The 16292-nt window shown below is 35.5% G+C and overlaps 2 protein-coding genes across 5 annotated transcripts; one reads left to right on the top strand and one right to left on the bottom strand.

Moving 5' to 3' along the window:
• The first annotated feature begins 1432 nt into the window (after positions 1–1432).
• On the top strand, positions 1433–12866 carry LOC114265385 (AGC (cAMP-dependent, cGMP-dependent and protein kinase C) kinase family protein). Of its 3 annotated transcripts, none has more exons than XM_028206209.2 (13): positions 1433–2113; positions 3169–3343; positions 3497–3580; positions 3701–3942; positions 4067–4310; positions 5638–5717; positions 7440–7524; positions 8608–8739; positions 8890–9003; positions 11316–11363; positions 11858–11942; positions 12233–12283; positions 12387–12866. In XM_028206209.2, exons 1-13 carry the CDS (start codon positions 1971–1973, stop codon positions 12476–12478), a joined length of 1575 nt encoding a protein of 524 aa, XP_028062010.2. In that variant the 5' UTR covers positions 1433–1970; the 3' UTR covers positions 12479–12866. The 3 variants fall into 3 exon arrangements, 2 of the variants coding, with proteins under 2 accessions (XP_028062010.2, XP_028062012.2); XR_014348092.1 differs by having other exon boundaries at positions 1475–2113; positions 8890–9710; XM_028206211.2 differs by lacking the exon at positions 8890–9003 and having other exon boundaries at positions 1475–2113.
• Positions 12867–14022: 1156 nt separating this feature from the next.
• On the bottom strand, positions 14023–15963 carry WRKY50 (WRKY DNA-binding protein 50). 2 transcript variants are annotated; one of them, XM_028206268.2, is made up of 3 exons: positions 15451–15963; positions 15078–15225; positions 14023–14515 (listed from the first exon to the last, which is right to left on the bottom strand). In XM_028206268.2, the coding sequence occupies exons 1-3, from the start codon at positions 15710–15712 to the stop codon at positions 14368–14370; spliced, it is 558 nt and encodes a 185-aa protein (XP_028062069.2). In that variant the 5' UTR covers positions 15713–15963; the 3' UTR covers positions 14023–14367. The 2 variants fall into 2 exon arrangements, with proteins under 2 accessions (XP_028062069.2, XP_028062068.2); XM_028206267.2 differs by having other exon boundaries at positions 15078–15228; positions 15451–15839.
• Between the last annotated feature and the right edge of the window lie 329 nt (positions 15964–16292).

Here is a 16292-nt window from a genome sequence, read left to right as displayed (position 1 = left end):
AGTTGAAGTTAAACTGAGGTCATGTTTAAACACTTGTTGAAATTGAAATTTACAAGTTGAAGTTAAACCGAGGTAACATTTAACACTTGTTGAAATTTAAGTTTACAAGTTGAAGTTAACCAAGGTTATGTTAAAAGAAGATTGGTTTAAACACTTATTGAAATTTTGAGAAAAATTTACAAGTTAAACCAAGGTTATGTTGAAAGAAATATCTACATACTTGCCGAGATTACCATGTTGCCAAGACTTGGAAGAAATTTGAAGACAGAAGTCTTGCTAAGAGTGAAGTATCGATTTGTAAATAGCACTTGTGAAAATATTGTCAAGTGTTAAGCCGAGGCTGAGCTAAACTGATTAGTGGGAACAACTGAGGTGTAACACCCTGAGGATATTACACAGTTAAGATGTACATTGAAGACATGCAAATTATTCTAAAGCATTGATGAAAACAGACTATAAGTCTTGGTCATATTAAGCCGATGAATGATGACCTCGGTAGTAAAGGATAGAGCAAGTTTAGCCGACGTGCTAAAAGAAATAATATAGGTTCCATCACCTCAGGATGCCGAGATAATAAAACCTAGGGGACAGTTGTGGGGACATAATTTTTGAATGGCGAACACGTGGCCGAGGTGCCACGTGTTCTGGTCTTGGCGCCGAGATGATCTTGGTTAGGCCGAGGTTATCTATGAAAATACCAGAATTCGGGATAAGCGGATAAAGGACAAGAGTCCTAGAATGAGAGAAGACTTCAGTTTGAGTAAAGATAAGACTCTTAGAGAGTTTATCCTAATCCTACTGGGAGTTCAACATTAACAGTAATCCTAAGTCCATTAGAGGTAGGCTTTTATTGGGACTAGGATTGTATTGACTATAAAAAGGAGGTACTCCATAGGTCTAAGGTATGTCTTTTATGCTCTATTTAGTGAGTTAAGTACTATTGATTATCTTTGAGAGATATTTTACTGACTTGATCGTCGGAGTGCCCCAGGGTGGACGAGCCACCGCCGGAATCCCTTCTTTCTGTTGTAGGTTATTCGGGCTTAACCTATTCTACCGGTATTCTCCAGTTGAGTACTAAGTTGACAGTGTGATCGAAAATTGACACACACTTTCATATTTTTTAAAGGTTGAAATAATTTTTACAAATTAAAAGAAATTAATATTTATATTTGTTAAAACTAATTTATATTGTTTTAATAACAAAAAATGCAGAAAATTATTTTGAAAATTGTAACGAAACAAGGTTTGAAGGCTTGTGTCAGGACGCAGCACACAAGAATCTAACCCAAAGACATAAGGTTGTGTATCAGCAGTGACACCCCATCACTGACTTGGAGAATTCAATACACCCTTCACTTCCTCACGACGCAAGTGCACTACACGCTCCAAACTCCAATTACAACCTTCGGTTCTGTGTGGTCTCCCCTCTATTCTGTATGTTAAAACGTCCACTTTATCATCAGACACTGACATAGACACTCCCTCTCTCTCCCTGTCTAGTCTAGAGTAAGTACCCTTGAGTTGAGTCCTTTCCACGCATTTACAGCTGCGCGTGACTCCATCACACCCACTGACAACAATCGAAAAGCTCTCAGACTTAATTTACTACCGGAGATTTCACACCCTACATCGCCGACTAACACCATTCTGTACCAAAATCCGCCACGTGTGCAAAAACCAAAACCAAAAAAGAACATCAGCCAGGTGTCACGATCGCAATGGCAAGTCTGTTTACGAGGAAACGTACGGGTGTACCTGATCTGAACATGCTTGTACTTGGGTCGGACCAGGAGCTGATGAGGTGAATGACGATGTTCCTTCCTTCCATCTCCTCGTTGTTGCAATAAATTTATTCGTGCTGCTATTATATATATACATATATATAGAGAGAGAGAGAGAGACAGAGAAAGAAAGAGAAGATCATTTCATAGGGTTTTCTAGAGAGAGAGCGAGAGAGAGAAAGAGAGATGGAGGAGGAGCAGTCACAGAACGGGGAGGAAGAGGAAGTGTTGGGTTCGAGCTTGACGATGGAGAAAGTGGCAGCGGCTAAGCAGTTCATAGAGAACCACTACAGAGCTCAGATGAAGAACATTCAAGAGAGAAAAGAGAGGTATTTTATTTGAAGCAATTAAATTGAAAACACTTGATGAACTACTCTTTCGATTTCTGTCTACATTTCTATTTCTGCGAGATCTAGTTTTAATCATTGATTTCTCATTTTCTGAACTGTGTTTGTTTGCTGGGAAAGTGTTGGAAAAATAAATTTGATTTGACATTATTGTGAATCTTTTATTTTCGATTGTTTTGTTGTGGACATGTTGCTCAATTCAGGGGAGTTGCACTTTTTTTGTTTTTGTTTTTTTGGGAATTAAATAAACTAGGGAGGTTGGTTTGGAGCTTTCATTTACTCTTATTTTCTCAGTGACCAAACGGAGATGATTAATTTGTACTTGCTATGGGTCATTGTTATCCTCTGCCATTTTATAATTTACTAGTTTTTGAGGCCATGAAACTGAAATGATTTGTTAAGCTAGTGGTGGATTATTTGGAGTCAATCCCCATCCTCAAAGTAGCAATTTAGAGATGGGGGCAACCAATTGCATGGTTATAAATTCTCTGCAAGTACAAGTGCAACCTCTCTATTGGGTAGAATTAGGGTTTTCGTAGTGGAAGGAACATGTATGATGAACTATTGGGGAAATATAACTTTCATGAATCTTCTAGGGGTTGTCTCTCTTTAAGTGAGTGAGAAAGAACTGAAAGAGAAAAATGAAAATGATGTGCCCAAATGGAGCTCAAATCATCCCAACCTTTTCCCCTATCCTTTGGCCACTTAAATCCAAACTTAAACACCATAAAATAGCAGCTGCCCAGAGAAACCCAGTCTAGTTTCCCTGCAAATCCTGCAACCTAATACTTTAGAAATCATCTAAATTTCTTCTAGCTCTTAGAACCCTAGAAACTTTCCATAACCAAAACCCGCCAGAATTTCACTTGTAGGCAACAATACTCCCAAGTTTCCTAAAGCTATCCTTGATCAACTGACACTATCATTGTCGTTGTCAAGGTTAAAAGGTTGATGTTCTTATGATTTTGGCATGTAAATTTGACATTTTGGGTACTCCCAAGTTTGTAAATTACCAGTATATTATGCTTTGGTTGCAGGCGATGGGTGTTAGAGAGGAAGTTAGCTTCTTCGGATGTGCCCAAGGAGGAACAGATTAATCTGATTAAGGATTTGGAGCGGAAGGAGACAGAGTTTATGCGACTTAAAAGGCACAAGATATGCGTTGATGATTTTGAGCTGCTAACCATCATTGGGAGAGGAGCCTTTGGCGAGGTTAGATGTGTCTATGATGTACTTACAATGCATCTATGTACTCAAATTTTCACAAATCTATATTTCCAAATGATTTCTCTCCATGTAAACAATTACTTTTCAACTTTTTGGTGCTTAATTGTAGATTTATATCTAATTTTCTTTATTGTACAGGTTCAGTTGTGTCGGGAGAAAAAATCTGGCAATATTTATGCAATGAAAAAGCTGAAGAAATCTGAAATGCTTAAAAGAGGACAGGTGAGATGAGATATATGTCTGTAACTAATTTGCTGTAGTAATTGATAGTATGTTAATGATCTTCATTTAGCCTTCTTTGTGCCTTACCTGCTTTTATTCGCAATTATTTTCCTGCCATAGGTGGAACATGTCAGAGCTGAGAGAAACTTGCTGGCTGAAGTGGCCAGCCACTGCATAGTAAAACTGTACTACTCGTTCCAAGATGCAGAATACTTATATCTGATTATGGAATATCTGCCTGGTGGTGACATGATGACCCTGCTGATTAGAGAAGATACTTTAACTGAAAATGTGGCTAAATTTTACATTGCTCAGAGTGTCCTGGCCATTGAATCCATTCACAAACATAACTACATTCACAGGTTAGTGTATTCACAGACATAACTACATCCACAAGCTGAATTATCTGGTGAAATGGGTGAATTTTGTTATGTGCCATAAGTTAGTAGACTCTACTGTCTTTGACTTTTGTTTATTTCTTTCCAGGGATATCAAACCTGATAACCTCCTCCTGGACAAAAATGGTCACATGAAACTCTCAGATTTTGGTCTTTGCAAACCTCTTGATTGTAGAACTTTATCTACGCTCAAAGAAGATGAAACCATGGATGATGAGAATATGAGGGAACCAATGGATGTTGATGGATGCATTCGTGATGCAGACAATGGAAGTAATTGGAAAAGTCCTCGTGAGCAGCTTCAACATTGGCAGATGAACAGGAGGAAGTTGGTATGCAATTATATCAAGACAAAAATTATTTGTTTGGTTCTGTTTTTCAGAAAACAGTTTTCAGAAAATTCTATTTTTTATTTTTCTTTTTTTAATGTTTTCAATGAATTTTTTTAATATTTTAAGCAAATTTTTTTTTAAAAATTTTTATACATACCTAGCATCAATATACTTAAAAAGTATAATATTTGTGAAAAAAAATCTTTAAAAAATACACTAATTACCAAAAAATGCAAAAAAGAAAAGAAAAAAGAGAGTACATTTTTCGTATTTTTGTGTATTTACTAATTTTTAAAAATATTTTTTCACAAATATTTTACTATTTTGATATATCTAAGTAAGTGCATCTAAAAAAGTAAAAAAAATTGCTTGAAATTTAGAAATATTCACTGACAAAAAAACACGAAAAATAAAAAACTCAGTTTTTAGAAAATTGAATTCAGAAAACTGAAATCAAACATACTGATTGTTATCCCCCCCTACTAGGTTCCAATTCATATTTGTAGGGATGCAAATTCAATGCATTTGTAAAATTTGCATAGTGTTGACTGATTGTAGGAAAAGAAGAAACATGACTTTGTAACTCATATGGGATTGAATATCTAACAAGATGATTATATATTTCTCCATTCCAAAGGACTTACCAACTTCAGAAGGTTGTTTTGGTTATTATTTTTTTATCACTGTAGTTATTTATCGTAATTACTAAATTTTGTTGAATTTGGGAGCGGTTTTTTATTTTTTGAACTTGATAAGTAAAATTACATCTTAATGAAGAAAGATGATGCCAAGGCCATCATCCCTGTGCACTAGATGTGTAGAAAAACCACGCCTATGCACTTTAGTTTAAATTTCTTAGATTATGTAAACTTTAAAGTTTTTTCTGATATGTTTCTTTCTTATACCTATCTTTCAAATTCTTTTTTCTTAAGATCTTGATGATTCTAATGTTTCAATTTTTATTCTTCGCAAGTTCATTTAGAGTGCTTTTGTGCCACTAAAGTTTAAAATGTTTGCGTGGACCTCAGCTCATAAAAATCTTAATTCTAATGATGTGGGTTTTGACATCTCCTTCTTTTAAGGAGATTTCTTTATTTTTGATTTGTAGTTATATGAGGTAGATGTATGGAACTAGTTATGCTTCTTGTATTTCTTTTCTTTTTGTTGAGTGCATAACATTTTTGACATCCCCTTATTTTATTTTTCTTTCCCTTCGTTGAATAACATTTTTGTTGTTGTTGATAAAAAATATCAGGATGTCAAATACCCTTTTTTGGGGGGTTGTTCACACTGTTGATTCATTGGTTTATTCTTTTGCTTTTGAAAGGCATTTTCAACGGTGGGTACGCCAGACTATATTGCTCCCGAGGTACTACTGAAGAAGGGATATGGAATGGAGTGTGACTGGTTAGTAATTATGTTGTTATTATTTCTACCTGTACCTTAATTTTCTTAGGATTGATATGTTACGCCGTGCTAGGACATGTTAGAAGTAATTTAACTACTCTGTGTTGATTATCAATATGGCTCACTTGGTTCTAGTTTTCTTTGTTCTGTTGTTTTACATTGAGCACCCCCTGTTAAACTTGATTGCTGAACATACTAAGTCTTACATTTACAGAGGACGTGAATGGGGTTGCTAAAGGATTTTTCGAGAGCTTTAGAGGTTCAAGGCAAGGGGACCCCTTGCCTCCTTTTATGTTTCCCTTTGTTAGTGTTGAACCAGATAATAGCCAGGGGCAACTAATGATGGACAGGACACCTTAAGGGCTTTGGGTGGGGGTTGGTGATGTTGCTATGGTCTTGGTGTCCCATCTGCTTTTTGCAGATGATACTATGATCTATTGTAGGTCTAATAAGGACAGAGGAGGAGATGAGATTTTTGAGATGTATAGTACTTTGTTTTTAAGTGGTATCAAGATTGCATATTACTTAACCAAGTGTGAGCTCATTTTGATGGGTCGAGTAGTGAATGTGGAGTCTTTGGCTTTGAACTTGGAGTGTCGGTTCTAGGCTCTACCTTCTTCTTACTTGGTTCTCCTACTCAACGCTTCCTTCAAATGAGTTTGGGGTCTGGTGGCGGAGACATTTGAGAGGAGTTTGGCTAGGGTAACCTCATCAAGAGTACATTATCTAGCTTGCTTACATGTGTTTTGTCTTCATAGATTATTCTATTTTTGGTGGTTCATTGGTTGGGAAAGTTGATGAGGGACATCCTTTTGGAAGGGTTGGGGTAAGAATTAAACTATCATCTAGTGGAGTGGAAGTTGGTCCATTTGCTTGGGGAGGGGTTGGGTTGGCATAAAAAACATGGTTAACAGGACCTTGTAAGGTAAATGGTTGTGGAGGTTTTCTTTTAAGGAGAACCTATGGAGGAGGGTGGTGTGATAGGAGTGATATATGAGGTTCATTAGAGGGCCCTACGGGGTGGGGGTTTGGAAGGGTATTATGAAGGTTTTGGATGACTTCTATGGACTCACCTCTTTCAAGGTGGGTAATGAGCATTGAGCTAGGTTTTGGCAGGAAAGGGCATTTGGTGTGGGCATAGGCCTATGACTGAATCTTATCCTGATCTATTCAGGATAGCTGTGTTCAGGACAGCTGTGAACATGGAGGCGACAATGGATGATTATTAGTCTTTAGGTTAGGGAGGTGTGGTCTAGGCACCACTGTTCAGACTGTTGCTGCAAGATTGGGAGGTTGGATCAGTTGTGGAGTTACTTGGCCTGCTCTCGGGTTTTTTTATTCAGTTTGAGGTAAAGGATTTGTAGGTTTGGAATGGTACATTTATGGTGGTATCTTTCTATGCGAGACTCGTTGGGCAAAGAGACTGTAATTTTCTTTGGAAGGGAGTGTCGCAGCGGAAGGCCACTCTCTCAATTTTTGTAAAGTATCAAAAAATATTTTGAGTTTGGAGTTTGATGAAACACAAACCTTATTGAGGACTAATCCCTTTATGGTTGCTTTCACTTAGAGTTTGTTAGTTTGTCAAACTGCATGAGAAGTTATTTGGCTTTTAACTCATTTGAACTTTTCCCTAATTGTTTCTTCAAAAAGAGAAATAAAAAACACAAAAAAACACAATGTATTTTTCCTATCATGTCTTCTTATTCATAAGATTTTATGCAGGTGGTCATTAGGTGCAATAATGTATGAGATGCTTGTTGGTTACCCTCCATTTTACTCTGATGACCCTATAACGACTTGCAGGAAGGTAACATTCTCTGCACATTTGTCTGGTTTATCCTTCTATTCTGATCAGTAAAGGATGTGGCAATTGATTGTGCTCTTTACATACTACTTTTGTGGTTATCAACTAAGATGTGTGCTTGTTTTTAGTGATTTGTGTATTTGGTTGTGCTTATGATATTATTGTTGGATTTTCATCTATAAAAAATTCAGAAGTCCTTTTTAATTGATTAGTAAAAAATTTGCTAGATAGATGCAGGGTTTCTAAGGGAGGAATCAGCCCTCGACTTAGCCCAAGAAGACCTAAATTTCAAAAATTAACTCTTTATAAGAACAAAGAAACCTATCTTCCTTCGAAGGAGTGGGTATTCATTTCTTTCCATATACATTGTATCAAAGAATGAGGAGTGCCATTTGAAACCTTCCTTTTTTGCTCCAGTCAGAAACCTCCACTTCTACTATTCAATGCATTTGCTGCTGCCGATGCTCATAAATGTACAGTGCTAACCTCCATGGGGATGAAAGCCACTGTTGGTGCTCATATATAGGCATATGAGAGAATACTAAAGCGTAGAGTGAGAGGAGCAAGATTGCAAGGGGGGCCATTTCGCGTAATCAATAATTGATCAGGTCTAGAGAGCATCTGCCATCTGCCCTTGTCACATCTAAAATTCTTTACATTTAAGAACTTGTAAATATTCTGCAGTGTTAATTACTAAAATAAGATGTGTTTAGCCTAATAGTTGGGAGGTACATGTTTGATCATCAAGCGCAGCGCTTCACTTCCCATGGGTTCAAATGTGCATATTACTAAAATAAGCAGCTGAAATATCAAAACACAGTCCAAATCCAGTCTTGACTCTTTGTTTTAGTGACATCCACTCCAAGCTCATATCCATGGATTGAAGGGAAATCTGTTCCTTTCTCAATGGAATGGTTATTCTAGGGCATACGATGGCAATGCTTACTGTGAAAATTGTTGTCTCGTTCTAGTTATCAGTTTTTAAACCTATTATGCTAAGTGCATTCTTGACACTTGCATTGTCAGTGTGAGTTGCACTGAAGACAAGTGAAATTCCCTGACACCTTGTATCTGAACAACTGCCAGATTGTTCACTGGAAAAATCACCTAAAATTTCCAGAAGAAGCAAAGTTGACACCCGAGGCAAAGGATATAATCTATAGGTTGCTATGTGATGTTGAACACAGACTGGGTACTACAGGAGCAAACCAAATTAAGGTATGCTTTGGGATCGATAATATGCCATTGCTCTCAGTTTTATTTATTTATTTATTTTTCTTTTTAAATTTGTATCTATGTTATTACAAGTGTTTTTGTGGGCTCATCCTCAGATTTATATATATATTTTTTTAATTTTTGATAAGTCAGGCCCATCCTTGGTTCAAGGACATTGCTTGGGATAAACTGTATGAAATGGAAGCAGCATTTAAACCAGAAGTCAATGGGGAGTTAGATACTCAGAACTTTATGAAGTTTGATGAAGTAATGACCAAACTCGTCCCTCTCTTTATTCCTTATGGTGTTTCTGTTGTTATAGCAATAGTAACGATAATGATGAAGATAAAAACTATGCCGTTCATTTTTCATTTAGCTTAAGAAAATTCTTTAGAGTTAACTATTGTTTACTAGGTCATGTATGACATATGGCTCTTTAAGAATATTTTCATAGTATGACATACCAGTGGGTGATTCATTCTCACTCGATGATCTTCTCACTGCTCCACAGTAGTAGAATTAATTTCATGTAGTGGTCTTTGATTATCCATGTAATGCAATATAGCCTAGCAAATTCAATCCTTTGATGGTGATTGACCCCTAAAAGTAATTGCTAGAATATGAAAGAAAGGAAATTTTCTTTAATAAAGGCGTATTTTTGTAATTTTCCAGATTGGGGATAGTTTGCTAATTTTATTTTTAGTGTCTAAATTAGATAGATATTTGATTGTAAGTCCTATTAAGTCCTTTTCTTATTTAGAATACATTGTTAATTTGGAAAGTTATGAATCTAGTACAATTGTGCGAGAGTCGTATGCCCTATATATGATAGCTTTGTAGAGACATGCAAATTTCAAGTAATGAAATTTCTGAAGATTTTGCTTATTATACAAGCTTTGAGTAATGAAATTTCTGCAGATTTTGTTTTGCTTTTTAGTGGCGACACTCCGTTAAATCCTTCTAGCCTTTTCTAGGTGAGATTTTTTGAAAACCTTAGTTTGATACTAAGGTTCTAACTCTTTACTCTTCTTCTTCTCTTAATTTTATTTGTTAAACTACAACAAACCTTTGCATAAATAAGAGCCTCATTTTTTGTCACCTTAACTGAATCCTTAAACCCTAACAGTCTGTTTGGTATAATAGGAGGTGAGAAATGAAAAGAAATGATTGTGTTCTCACTATCATATTTGGATGGGTAAGAAAACAAAGCATGTGAGAGGGATATGACTGATATATATTGTATTTTAATGAGCAATCTCGGTATTATGAAAATTTTATAACAATCAGTTTGTTTTTTACCAAATTTCACCACTTTTGGTAAAAAAATGAAATAGGCAAAATAAGAGAGTTTTTTCCCCCTCACTATTTCTCACCTATTTTTTTTTTTTTTGGATCAATATTTCTCACCTAATTTATAAACCAAACTTGAGAAAGAGTTCCCTCTCTTCATTTCTTATCATTTCTGACCAAATGACCCCATCCAAACAGACTGTAAGACCTTGATCCAAACCCGACCTTGATCCAAACTCAATCTTGATAATTTAGCACTAAGATTTCCTCGCTCTTCAGTAAACTCAGATTTTCCCTGCAGCCCAGTACAGTTTGAAATCTCATTCATTGTGATCACTATTCCATCATTAAACCCTAAAGCCAACTTTTGAACCACTAACCCTTGAGCGAAGCCCTAGCCCACCATATCTACGTGCAAGGCAGCCTTATTTTCTCAGTGGTGAAGGTTCTCTCCTGCATTATCCTCATTGTATGCATCTGCTGGAAGCCTAGCTCTTTGGAGATTCAATTTGTTTGTATTAGTAATATGCTAATCCTGTAAAGCTCGATGGAATTCCATGTTTATAGTTTGCATGTAATAATGCCAATCAATCATGAGGAGATACTCATGCTTAGGATATTCTTATAGTTTGCAGTTATATAGAATGCTCATTTATTAAATATCTCAGAAAATGTATTATACTCTAAGAAGCATGGACACGGACACGTGACACGACACGAATACGACACGGACACGCCGGCACGTTAATTTTAAAAAAATGCAGGACACGACACGTGGAGGACACGCATGAAATATATAATTTGATATATTTATTATATGTTATATATATGAATATATCATTCAAAGATAATAAAAAATGCAATATAGCACTATTTCCTATAAATTTATATGGTTTTTGTTTTATTATTGTATCTTAAATTGTTTTGTTCAAACTTATAATTAGTTTTACATATCTATAATCAATAGACACATGTGTTTAAACAATTGACACGTGTGTCCTCCAAGTGTCCAAAGAGTGTCCGGGTCTTTAAAAATATTTAAAAAATAGGACACGTTTTGAAGAGTATCGGACACGTGTCCAAAGAGTGTCCAAAGAGTGTCGGTGTCCGACACGGATACGACACGGATACGTCACCTTCTTAGAAGTGTCCGTGCTTCTTAGATTATACTCCTACAATTGGGTTCCATAGACATTGATCTTGTTTGATGTTCCATTTTCTATTTCATTTTTTTACATGCTTTTCTAGTTGCATGATTCATTTAATTAATTCTATGGGTTTGTTATCAGTTGGAATCATCTTCACCAGCACGGACTGGCTCGGGACCCTCAAGGAAGGTTTGTAACTGGGCTTGCTAACATATCTATATATCTGTGCCCTAATGGAACAAAGAATAATCCATCAATTATCATTAGCTCTCGTTTTATGGGCTTGTTTTCAATTTTCTTCTTCATTTCAAAGGGGTTTTTTTTTATGGAGAATTAAACATCATAGGGGTGACCATTGGTTCAATGGTTAAACCTCAGCCTAATAACCTTGAGGTTATGGGTTTAAGTCTCCGGGCAACATGCACTATGCCAAAGGTTAAGTGTATACCTAATCTTCCACATCATTTTCAGTCTGACTTGCATGCCCCTAATGTTGATCCTGCCATTTTATTGAATTTTATTTAATTAGTAAGCCAATTAATTTTCCTCCAATAGAACTTAATGACATGCATAATTCCCGCAAGTTTAAATTTTGTACAAAATGTATGATTCTTAGATTTGTTAAGGCATCTAATTTTTCCAGCTGGTGTAACTTTTGCATCCCGCTGGTATAACTTTTGCAGATGCTATTAACTCCCAAAGATTTGAATTTTGTTGGCTATACATATAAGAACTTTGATGCTGTGAAGGCACTACGTAATTCATCTGGTATGTAAATTATATTCTTCTGTCTGAGTACTTGAAATGTTTCTCTTACATAAACTCATGCATATATATTATGTACCTTCATAGCGTATGCTTTATTGCTAAACTGAGTTGTCCAGTCCAGAAAATAATGCAAGACTGCACGTTGGTGTGAGAAAATTGGTTTCTGGTCCAACAAAATGGGGGCATTATATCATATTTTCTTGTTCATTTCCATGCTTGGTTTGGAAATTTTAATCGATTCTATCTTCAATTGATCTGACCACATATTTTTATCCTTGTAATTTTTGCAGACGTTGTGAGGAGCACATCACCAAAACGGCCCTCAATTGATTCCATATTTAGTAATAGAAGCTCTTCCATTATTACCAACTTTCTTGCACACGCACATACACACAAACACACATATATACAGATTGTTGTCTTATATTTTATATATATCTGCAGGTGATCCCATGGTGGATTATAGTGCAAAAGAAAGAGCCGAGGAAACAGATGTACACATGTACACATCAACAGAAGATGCAATGTCACCATGATATGAAAGCATCAAGTTGTAGTAAATGTGCAAACCTCGCATCCGGATGACAGTATAAGCCTGTTTTGTTTTGACCAGGTTGTTGTACTGCCCCCAAGGTGCCTGGTATACATTTTTCAGAACCCTAATTTAAGTGTACAGTAGTTTTGAGAAGCTTCATAAGAGCCCAATTATGGGGGTAATTTGTAGGCTTAAGTGATGTACTTTTAGTAGACAAAGGTCTTTTTAGTGTAATAGAATTTAGAGTAGGGAACTGTTGTGTCCTGGCCTGCCCAGGTTGGCAGTGGAGAACTTGCCTTCTCTTGTGGCAGTTTCTGCTCGGATTTTTTTGATTTATTTGGATGGCAAGCTGCCGAGATATGTGATGCGCCATTTTTTTTTTATTTTAATTTTTAATTTTCTTTAATGGGAAACTGCTTCTCTTTTGTGATCTTCTGAAGAGAAAAACTTGAGAAATAATTCACTACTAATGTTGGAAAACAATTCTGAATTTTACATTCTTGGGATGTTTGTTGTGGTGGCTGAGTTTTGAAATTACTCTGGCTTAAAATACAATTACAGCAGTATTTTCTTATTTTTCCGATGTACCTAAAAAAAAAGCAGTATTTTCTTATTCTCATTTTTGCTACCTTTGCATCATTCAATATTTTATTTAGTCCATCAATATCCATTACAATTCAAAATTTAAATTTTATCATACAATATTGTCAACACATTACTATTTATCTTAGTTCCTTTTTGAATTTCCTCTCCACATTTTAGTGGAAAAAAAATGCAATTACAACTTGATAATTAAAAAAAAAAATGCATAATACAATTTTTGATTTCATGAATTTTTTTTTTCTAGATCTAAATGTTGTAATAAACCGTAGGGCAATTTGGGTGTGCTAGTGTTGCGAAAACGTTTGTTTCATGCTCAAAAGTTACACCTAAGTTGAATTTTGGGGTTTAGTAACAATTGAAAACATATTTTATTTTTGAAAATTTTATGCTCAAAAGTCACGCCTAAGTAGAATTTTGGGGTTTAGTAACAATTGAAAACATATTTTATTTTTGAAAATTTTAGTTATTTACCGAGGAGGAGATTTCCTTCATTAAAATTGAAATTTCTAGTGCTTCATAATTGTGAAAATTAACTGTAATTTAGAGTCTTTCTTTTTTACGGTTCAAGAGAGCTAAATGGAAAGAGCGTTGGCAATTTTGGATTTGCATGTATGCAATGGTGAATTATGAGTTCTATAAATTTAACATAATTACAATAGAATTTCTTTAAGATTTAACATGACACGCAACTCATTTTTATTAATAATTTGCTAATTACATAGAAGAAAAAATAATTTTGTTGTCTCTTTTATACCAAAAAAAAAAAAAAATGTTTAGTTTTTTCTTATCTATTCATAATGTGCATTAATTGTAGTCATTTTAATCTTACAAAAAGAGAGACTTTTTGTATTTTCACTAAAATTTGTTTAAAAAAAAAAAAAAGAAAGGAAAAAAGAGTTGGAACTGCAATAAAGGTCCAAGTACAGTAGAGTAGAGTGGTGCTGGTGCAAAACTACTTGTATATATGTATGAATGTATGTTATGTTTGCAAGGTTCTCTAGATGACATGAGCATATCCTGTTATTATCATCATCGGACACCTTTTTACAGAGGAGAATAATGATGGAACTCATCTCATCAAAGATAGCTTACATCTAATTGGTGGTACTACTTACTGACAAAGAGTATGTAGTTACTTACTACTTGTATACATAAAATACAACAAAAGCAAACTCTTAGTCTGAAGAACTCTAAGCTATGCTAAGTAGGTAGTTTAGACTGTAGGTAGTTGTAGTTGTTGTTGTGTAAGTTACTCCAAATTCCACAGAGAAGAGAGCAGAGGAAAATTCAGAACTTGGTAGTAATAGTAGTAGAAGAAGGACCTTGGTGGTTATGGACACCCTCGTAAGTAGTTATGACGTACCTCGGATCATCTCTGTCTCTTTCAACTCTCTTCTTCACTGGGCATCCTTCTGCTGAACACCTATAATAGTTCCTGTTCCCCCCATCCCCAATGCATCCATTAGTTTCATTTTTTGTTCCATTTCATTTCATGCTCTCTTTACTAAAATTATGATGACTTCAGTTTTAATTGTTGCTTTTCAATTTACACAGAGACGTTAAAAGGAGTTCTTTTTTCCCTTTTCTTTATTGCTTCAAGACTTTGAATTTATATGAAGCCCAAGGCATATATTTCCCCAAATGGTAAATAAAAACTTACACAAATTTTGTAAATATATATATATATATATATATTTGAAAAGAATTGTAAATCAATTGAAAGAAGTAAAAATAATTGTAAAATCATAGAGATGCAAAGATTTGGGTTTTGATGCGAGTGAAATTTGTGACCATCAGAGACAGATTCCACTTACAACTATGTGATTTTACAATTATTTTGATTTCTTTCCACTTATTTACAATTCTCCCCAAATAATTCACTCTCGTCAATATTAATCTTCAATAATTTATCAATGACAATTAATTTAATTTTTTTTTACTAGGTTGTGATATTACTAAATATATAGATATAGATATATATATATATATATATATACCTTGGATTTGGGCTGTTTTTGACCATCTTCTTGCCGTACTTCCTCCACTTGAAGCCGTCATCAAGTATTTCAATCTCTGATTGTGTTTTAAAAGCAACTTTCTCTTTCACTTCCTTCTTCTCCCTCCCACAACTCCTACCACTGTCCCCTACTAGTCAGTCACACAAAACCAAACACCCTTTAGCAGGCTTTACCAACAAAATGTATGTGTGTGCATGTTGCAAACAAGAGTACATAAATTCATGTTAATTTGTCGTAAAAGTAAGGTTCATATATTAGTTGGTAATTAATTAGAAAAACTGATAGTGCATAGAATTCCGATCACAGAAGTGGACTGTGATTGAATACTATGCACATAGAAGAAGTTTCTTACTGATACTAGTTCCTTCATAGATACTGAGGTGGCTACTGCTTCCCCTGGCTGCATCATTGATTCCGTGACTCGCTGCTGATCCTGCAGCATAAACTGGATTCATTTGGGGATACCCGGAAACCACCATCGGTGTTGGTGGTGGTGGATGATCTCCCTCAGCCCACTCCTCATCAAACTCGAAGAAATCAGAAAGCTCGAAATTCGACTGGTTGGCTGCTGCTGCTGCTGCAGCATAGTCACTATCCGATTCCGGAGAATCCATTGATCTCTTGTATTTTTCTTCTTGTGGAGAGATAAGCACAATGTGTATGGTGTAGATATAGATAGCATCATTATCTCCATATAGCTCAAACTTCACTTGGGATGGTTGATGGGGTTGTTTCGTAGCCAGCTTCCTAGGACATGGTGAGAAGCTTCATATGCCAATTAGCTTAAAATTAAGGAATTGATTATGCTACGTACTGTTCGGGTTTGGGACCCCAATAAAAACTGATGTCCCAAATGAGAAGAATTGTTGATCTTGATCATGCTGGGAAAGAAAAGCCAGAAAGACAAGAGAGTGGGGCATATGCAAAGACGACTTAGACTTGTGCAAAGACTTTGGTGCTTTTTGATTGTCTCAGTCTGCTCGTGTTTAGACCAATAGTTTAAGACGGTCAGTCCAACGCATTTGCTCTAAGGCCTCGTTTGTCAAGAGGCTATTTTAGTCAATTAGTCAAAAAGTTATTAAATTAGTCAAAAAGTCAACAACTTATACCAAAAAGTCAAAGATTCTCTTTTCTCTCTACTTTTTGCACATCTTTTCGTAATTAGCCAAAAAGTCATCCCAAACATTAGGGCTG

Source organism: Camellia sinensis, chromosome 13 (genome assembly GCF_055761805.1).
Source record: "Camellia sinensis isolate YWXY chromosome 13, ASM5576180v1, whole genome shotgun sequence".
Classification (NCBI taxonomy): Eukaryota; Viridiplantae; Streptophyta; class Magnoliopsida; order Ericales; family Theaceae; genus Camellia; species Camellia sinensis.
The sequence above is the reverse complement of the archived record's forward strand: the minus strand, read 5'-3'. Positions and strand labels throughout refer to the sequence as shown.

Excerpts from the sequence above, each read along its gene's own strand:
- LOC114265385 (XM_028206209.2), top strand. The coding sequence starts at position 1,971 with ATGGAGGAGGAGCAGTCACAGAACGGGGAGGAAGAGGAAGTGTTGGGT. Across the intron at positions 4,311-5,637 it reads AGATGAACAGGAGGAAGTTG|GCATTTTCAACGGTGGGTAC; the intron begins GTATGCAATTAT and ends TGCTTTTGAAAG. Across the intron at positions 5,718-7,439 it reads TATGGAATGGAGTGTGACTG|GTGGTCATTAGGTGCAATAA; the intron begins GTTAGTAATTAT and ends GATTTTATGCAG.
- WRKY50 (XM_028206267.2), bottom strand. The coding sequence starts at position 15,712 with ATGGATTCTCCGGAATCGGATAGTGACTATGCTGCAGCAGCAGCAGCA. Across the intron at positions 15,229-15,450 it reads CTATGAAGGAACTAGTATCA|TAGGGGACAGTGGTAGGAGT; the intron begins GTAAGAAACTTC and ends GTGACTGACTAG. Across the intron at positions 14,516-15,077 it reads AAAAACAGCCCAAATCCAAG|GAACTATTATAGGTGTTCAG; the intron begins GTATATATATAT and ends TGGGGGGAACAG.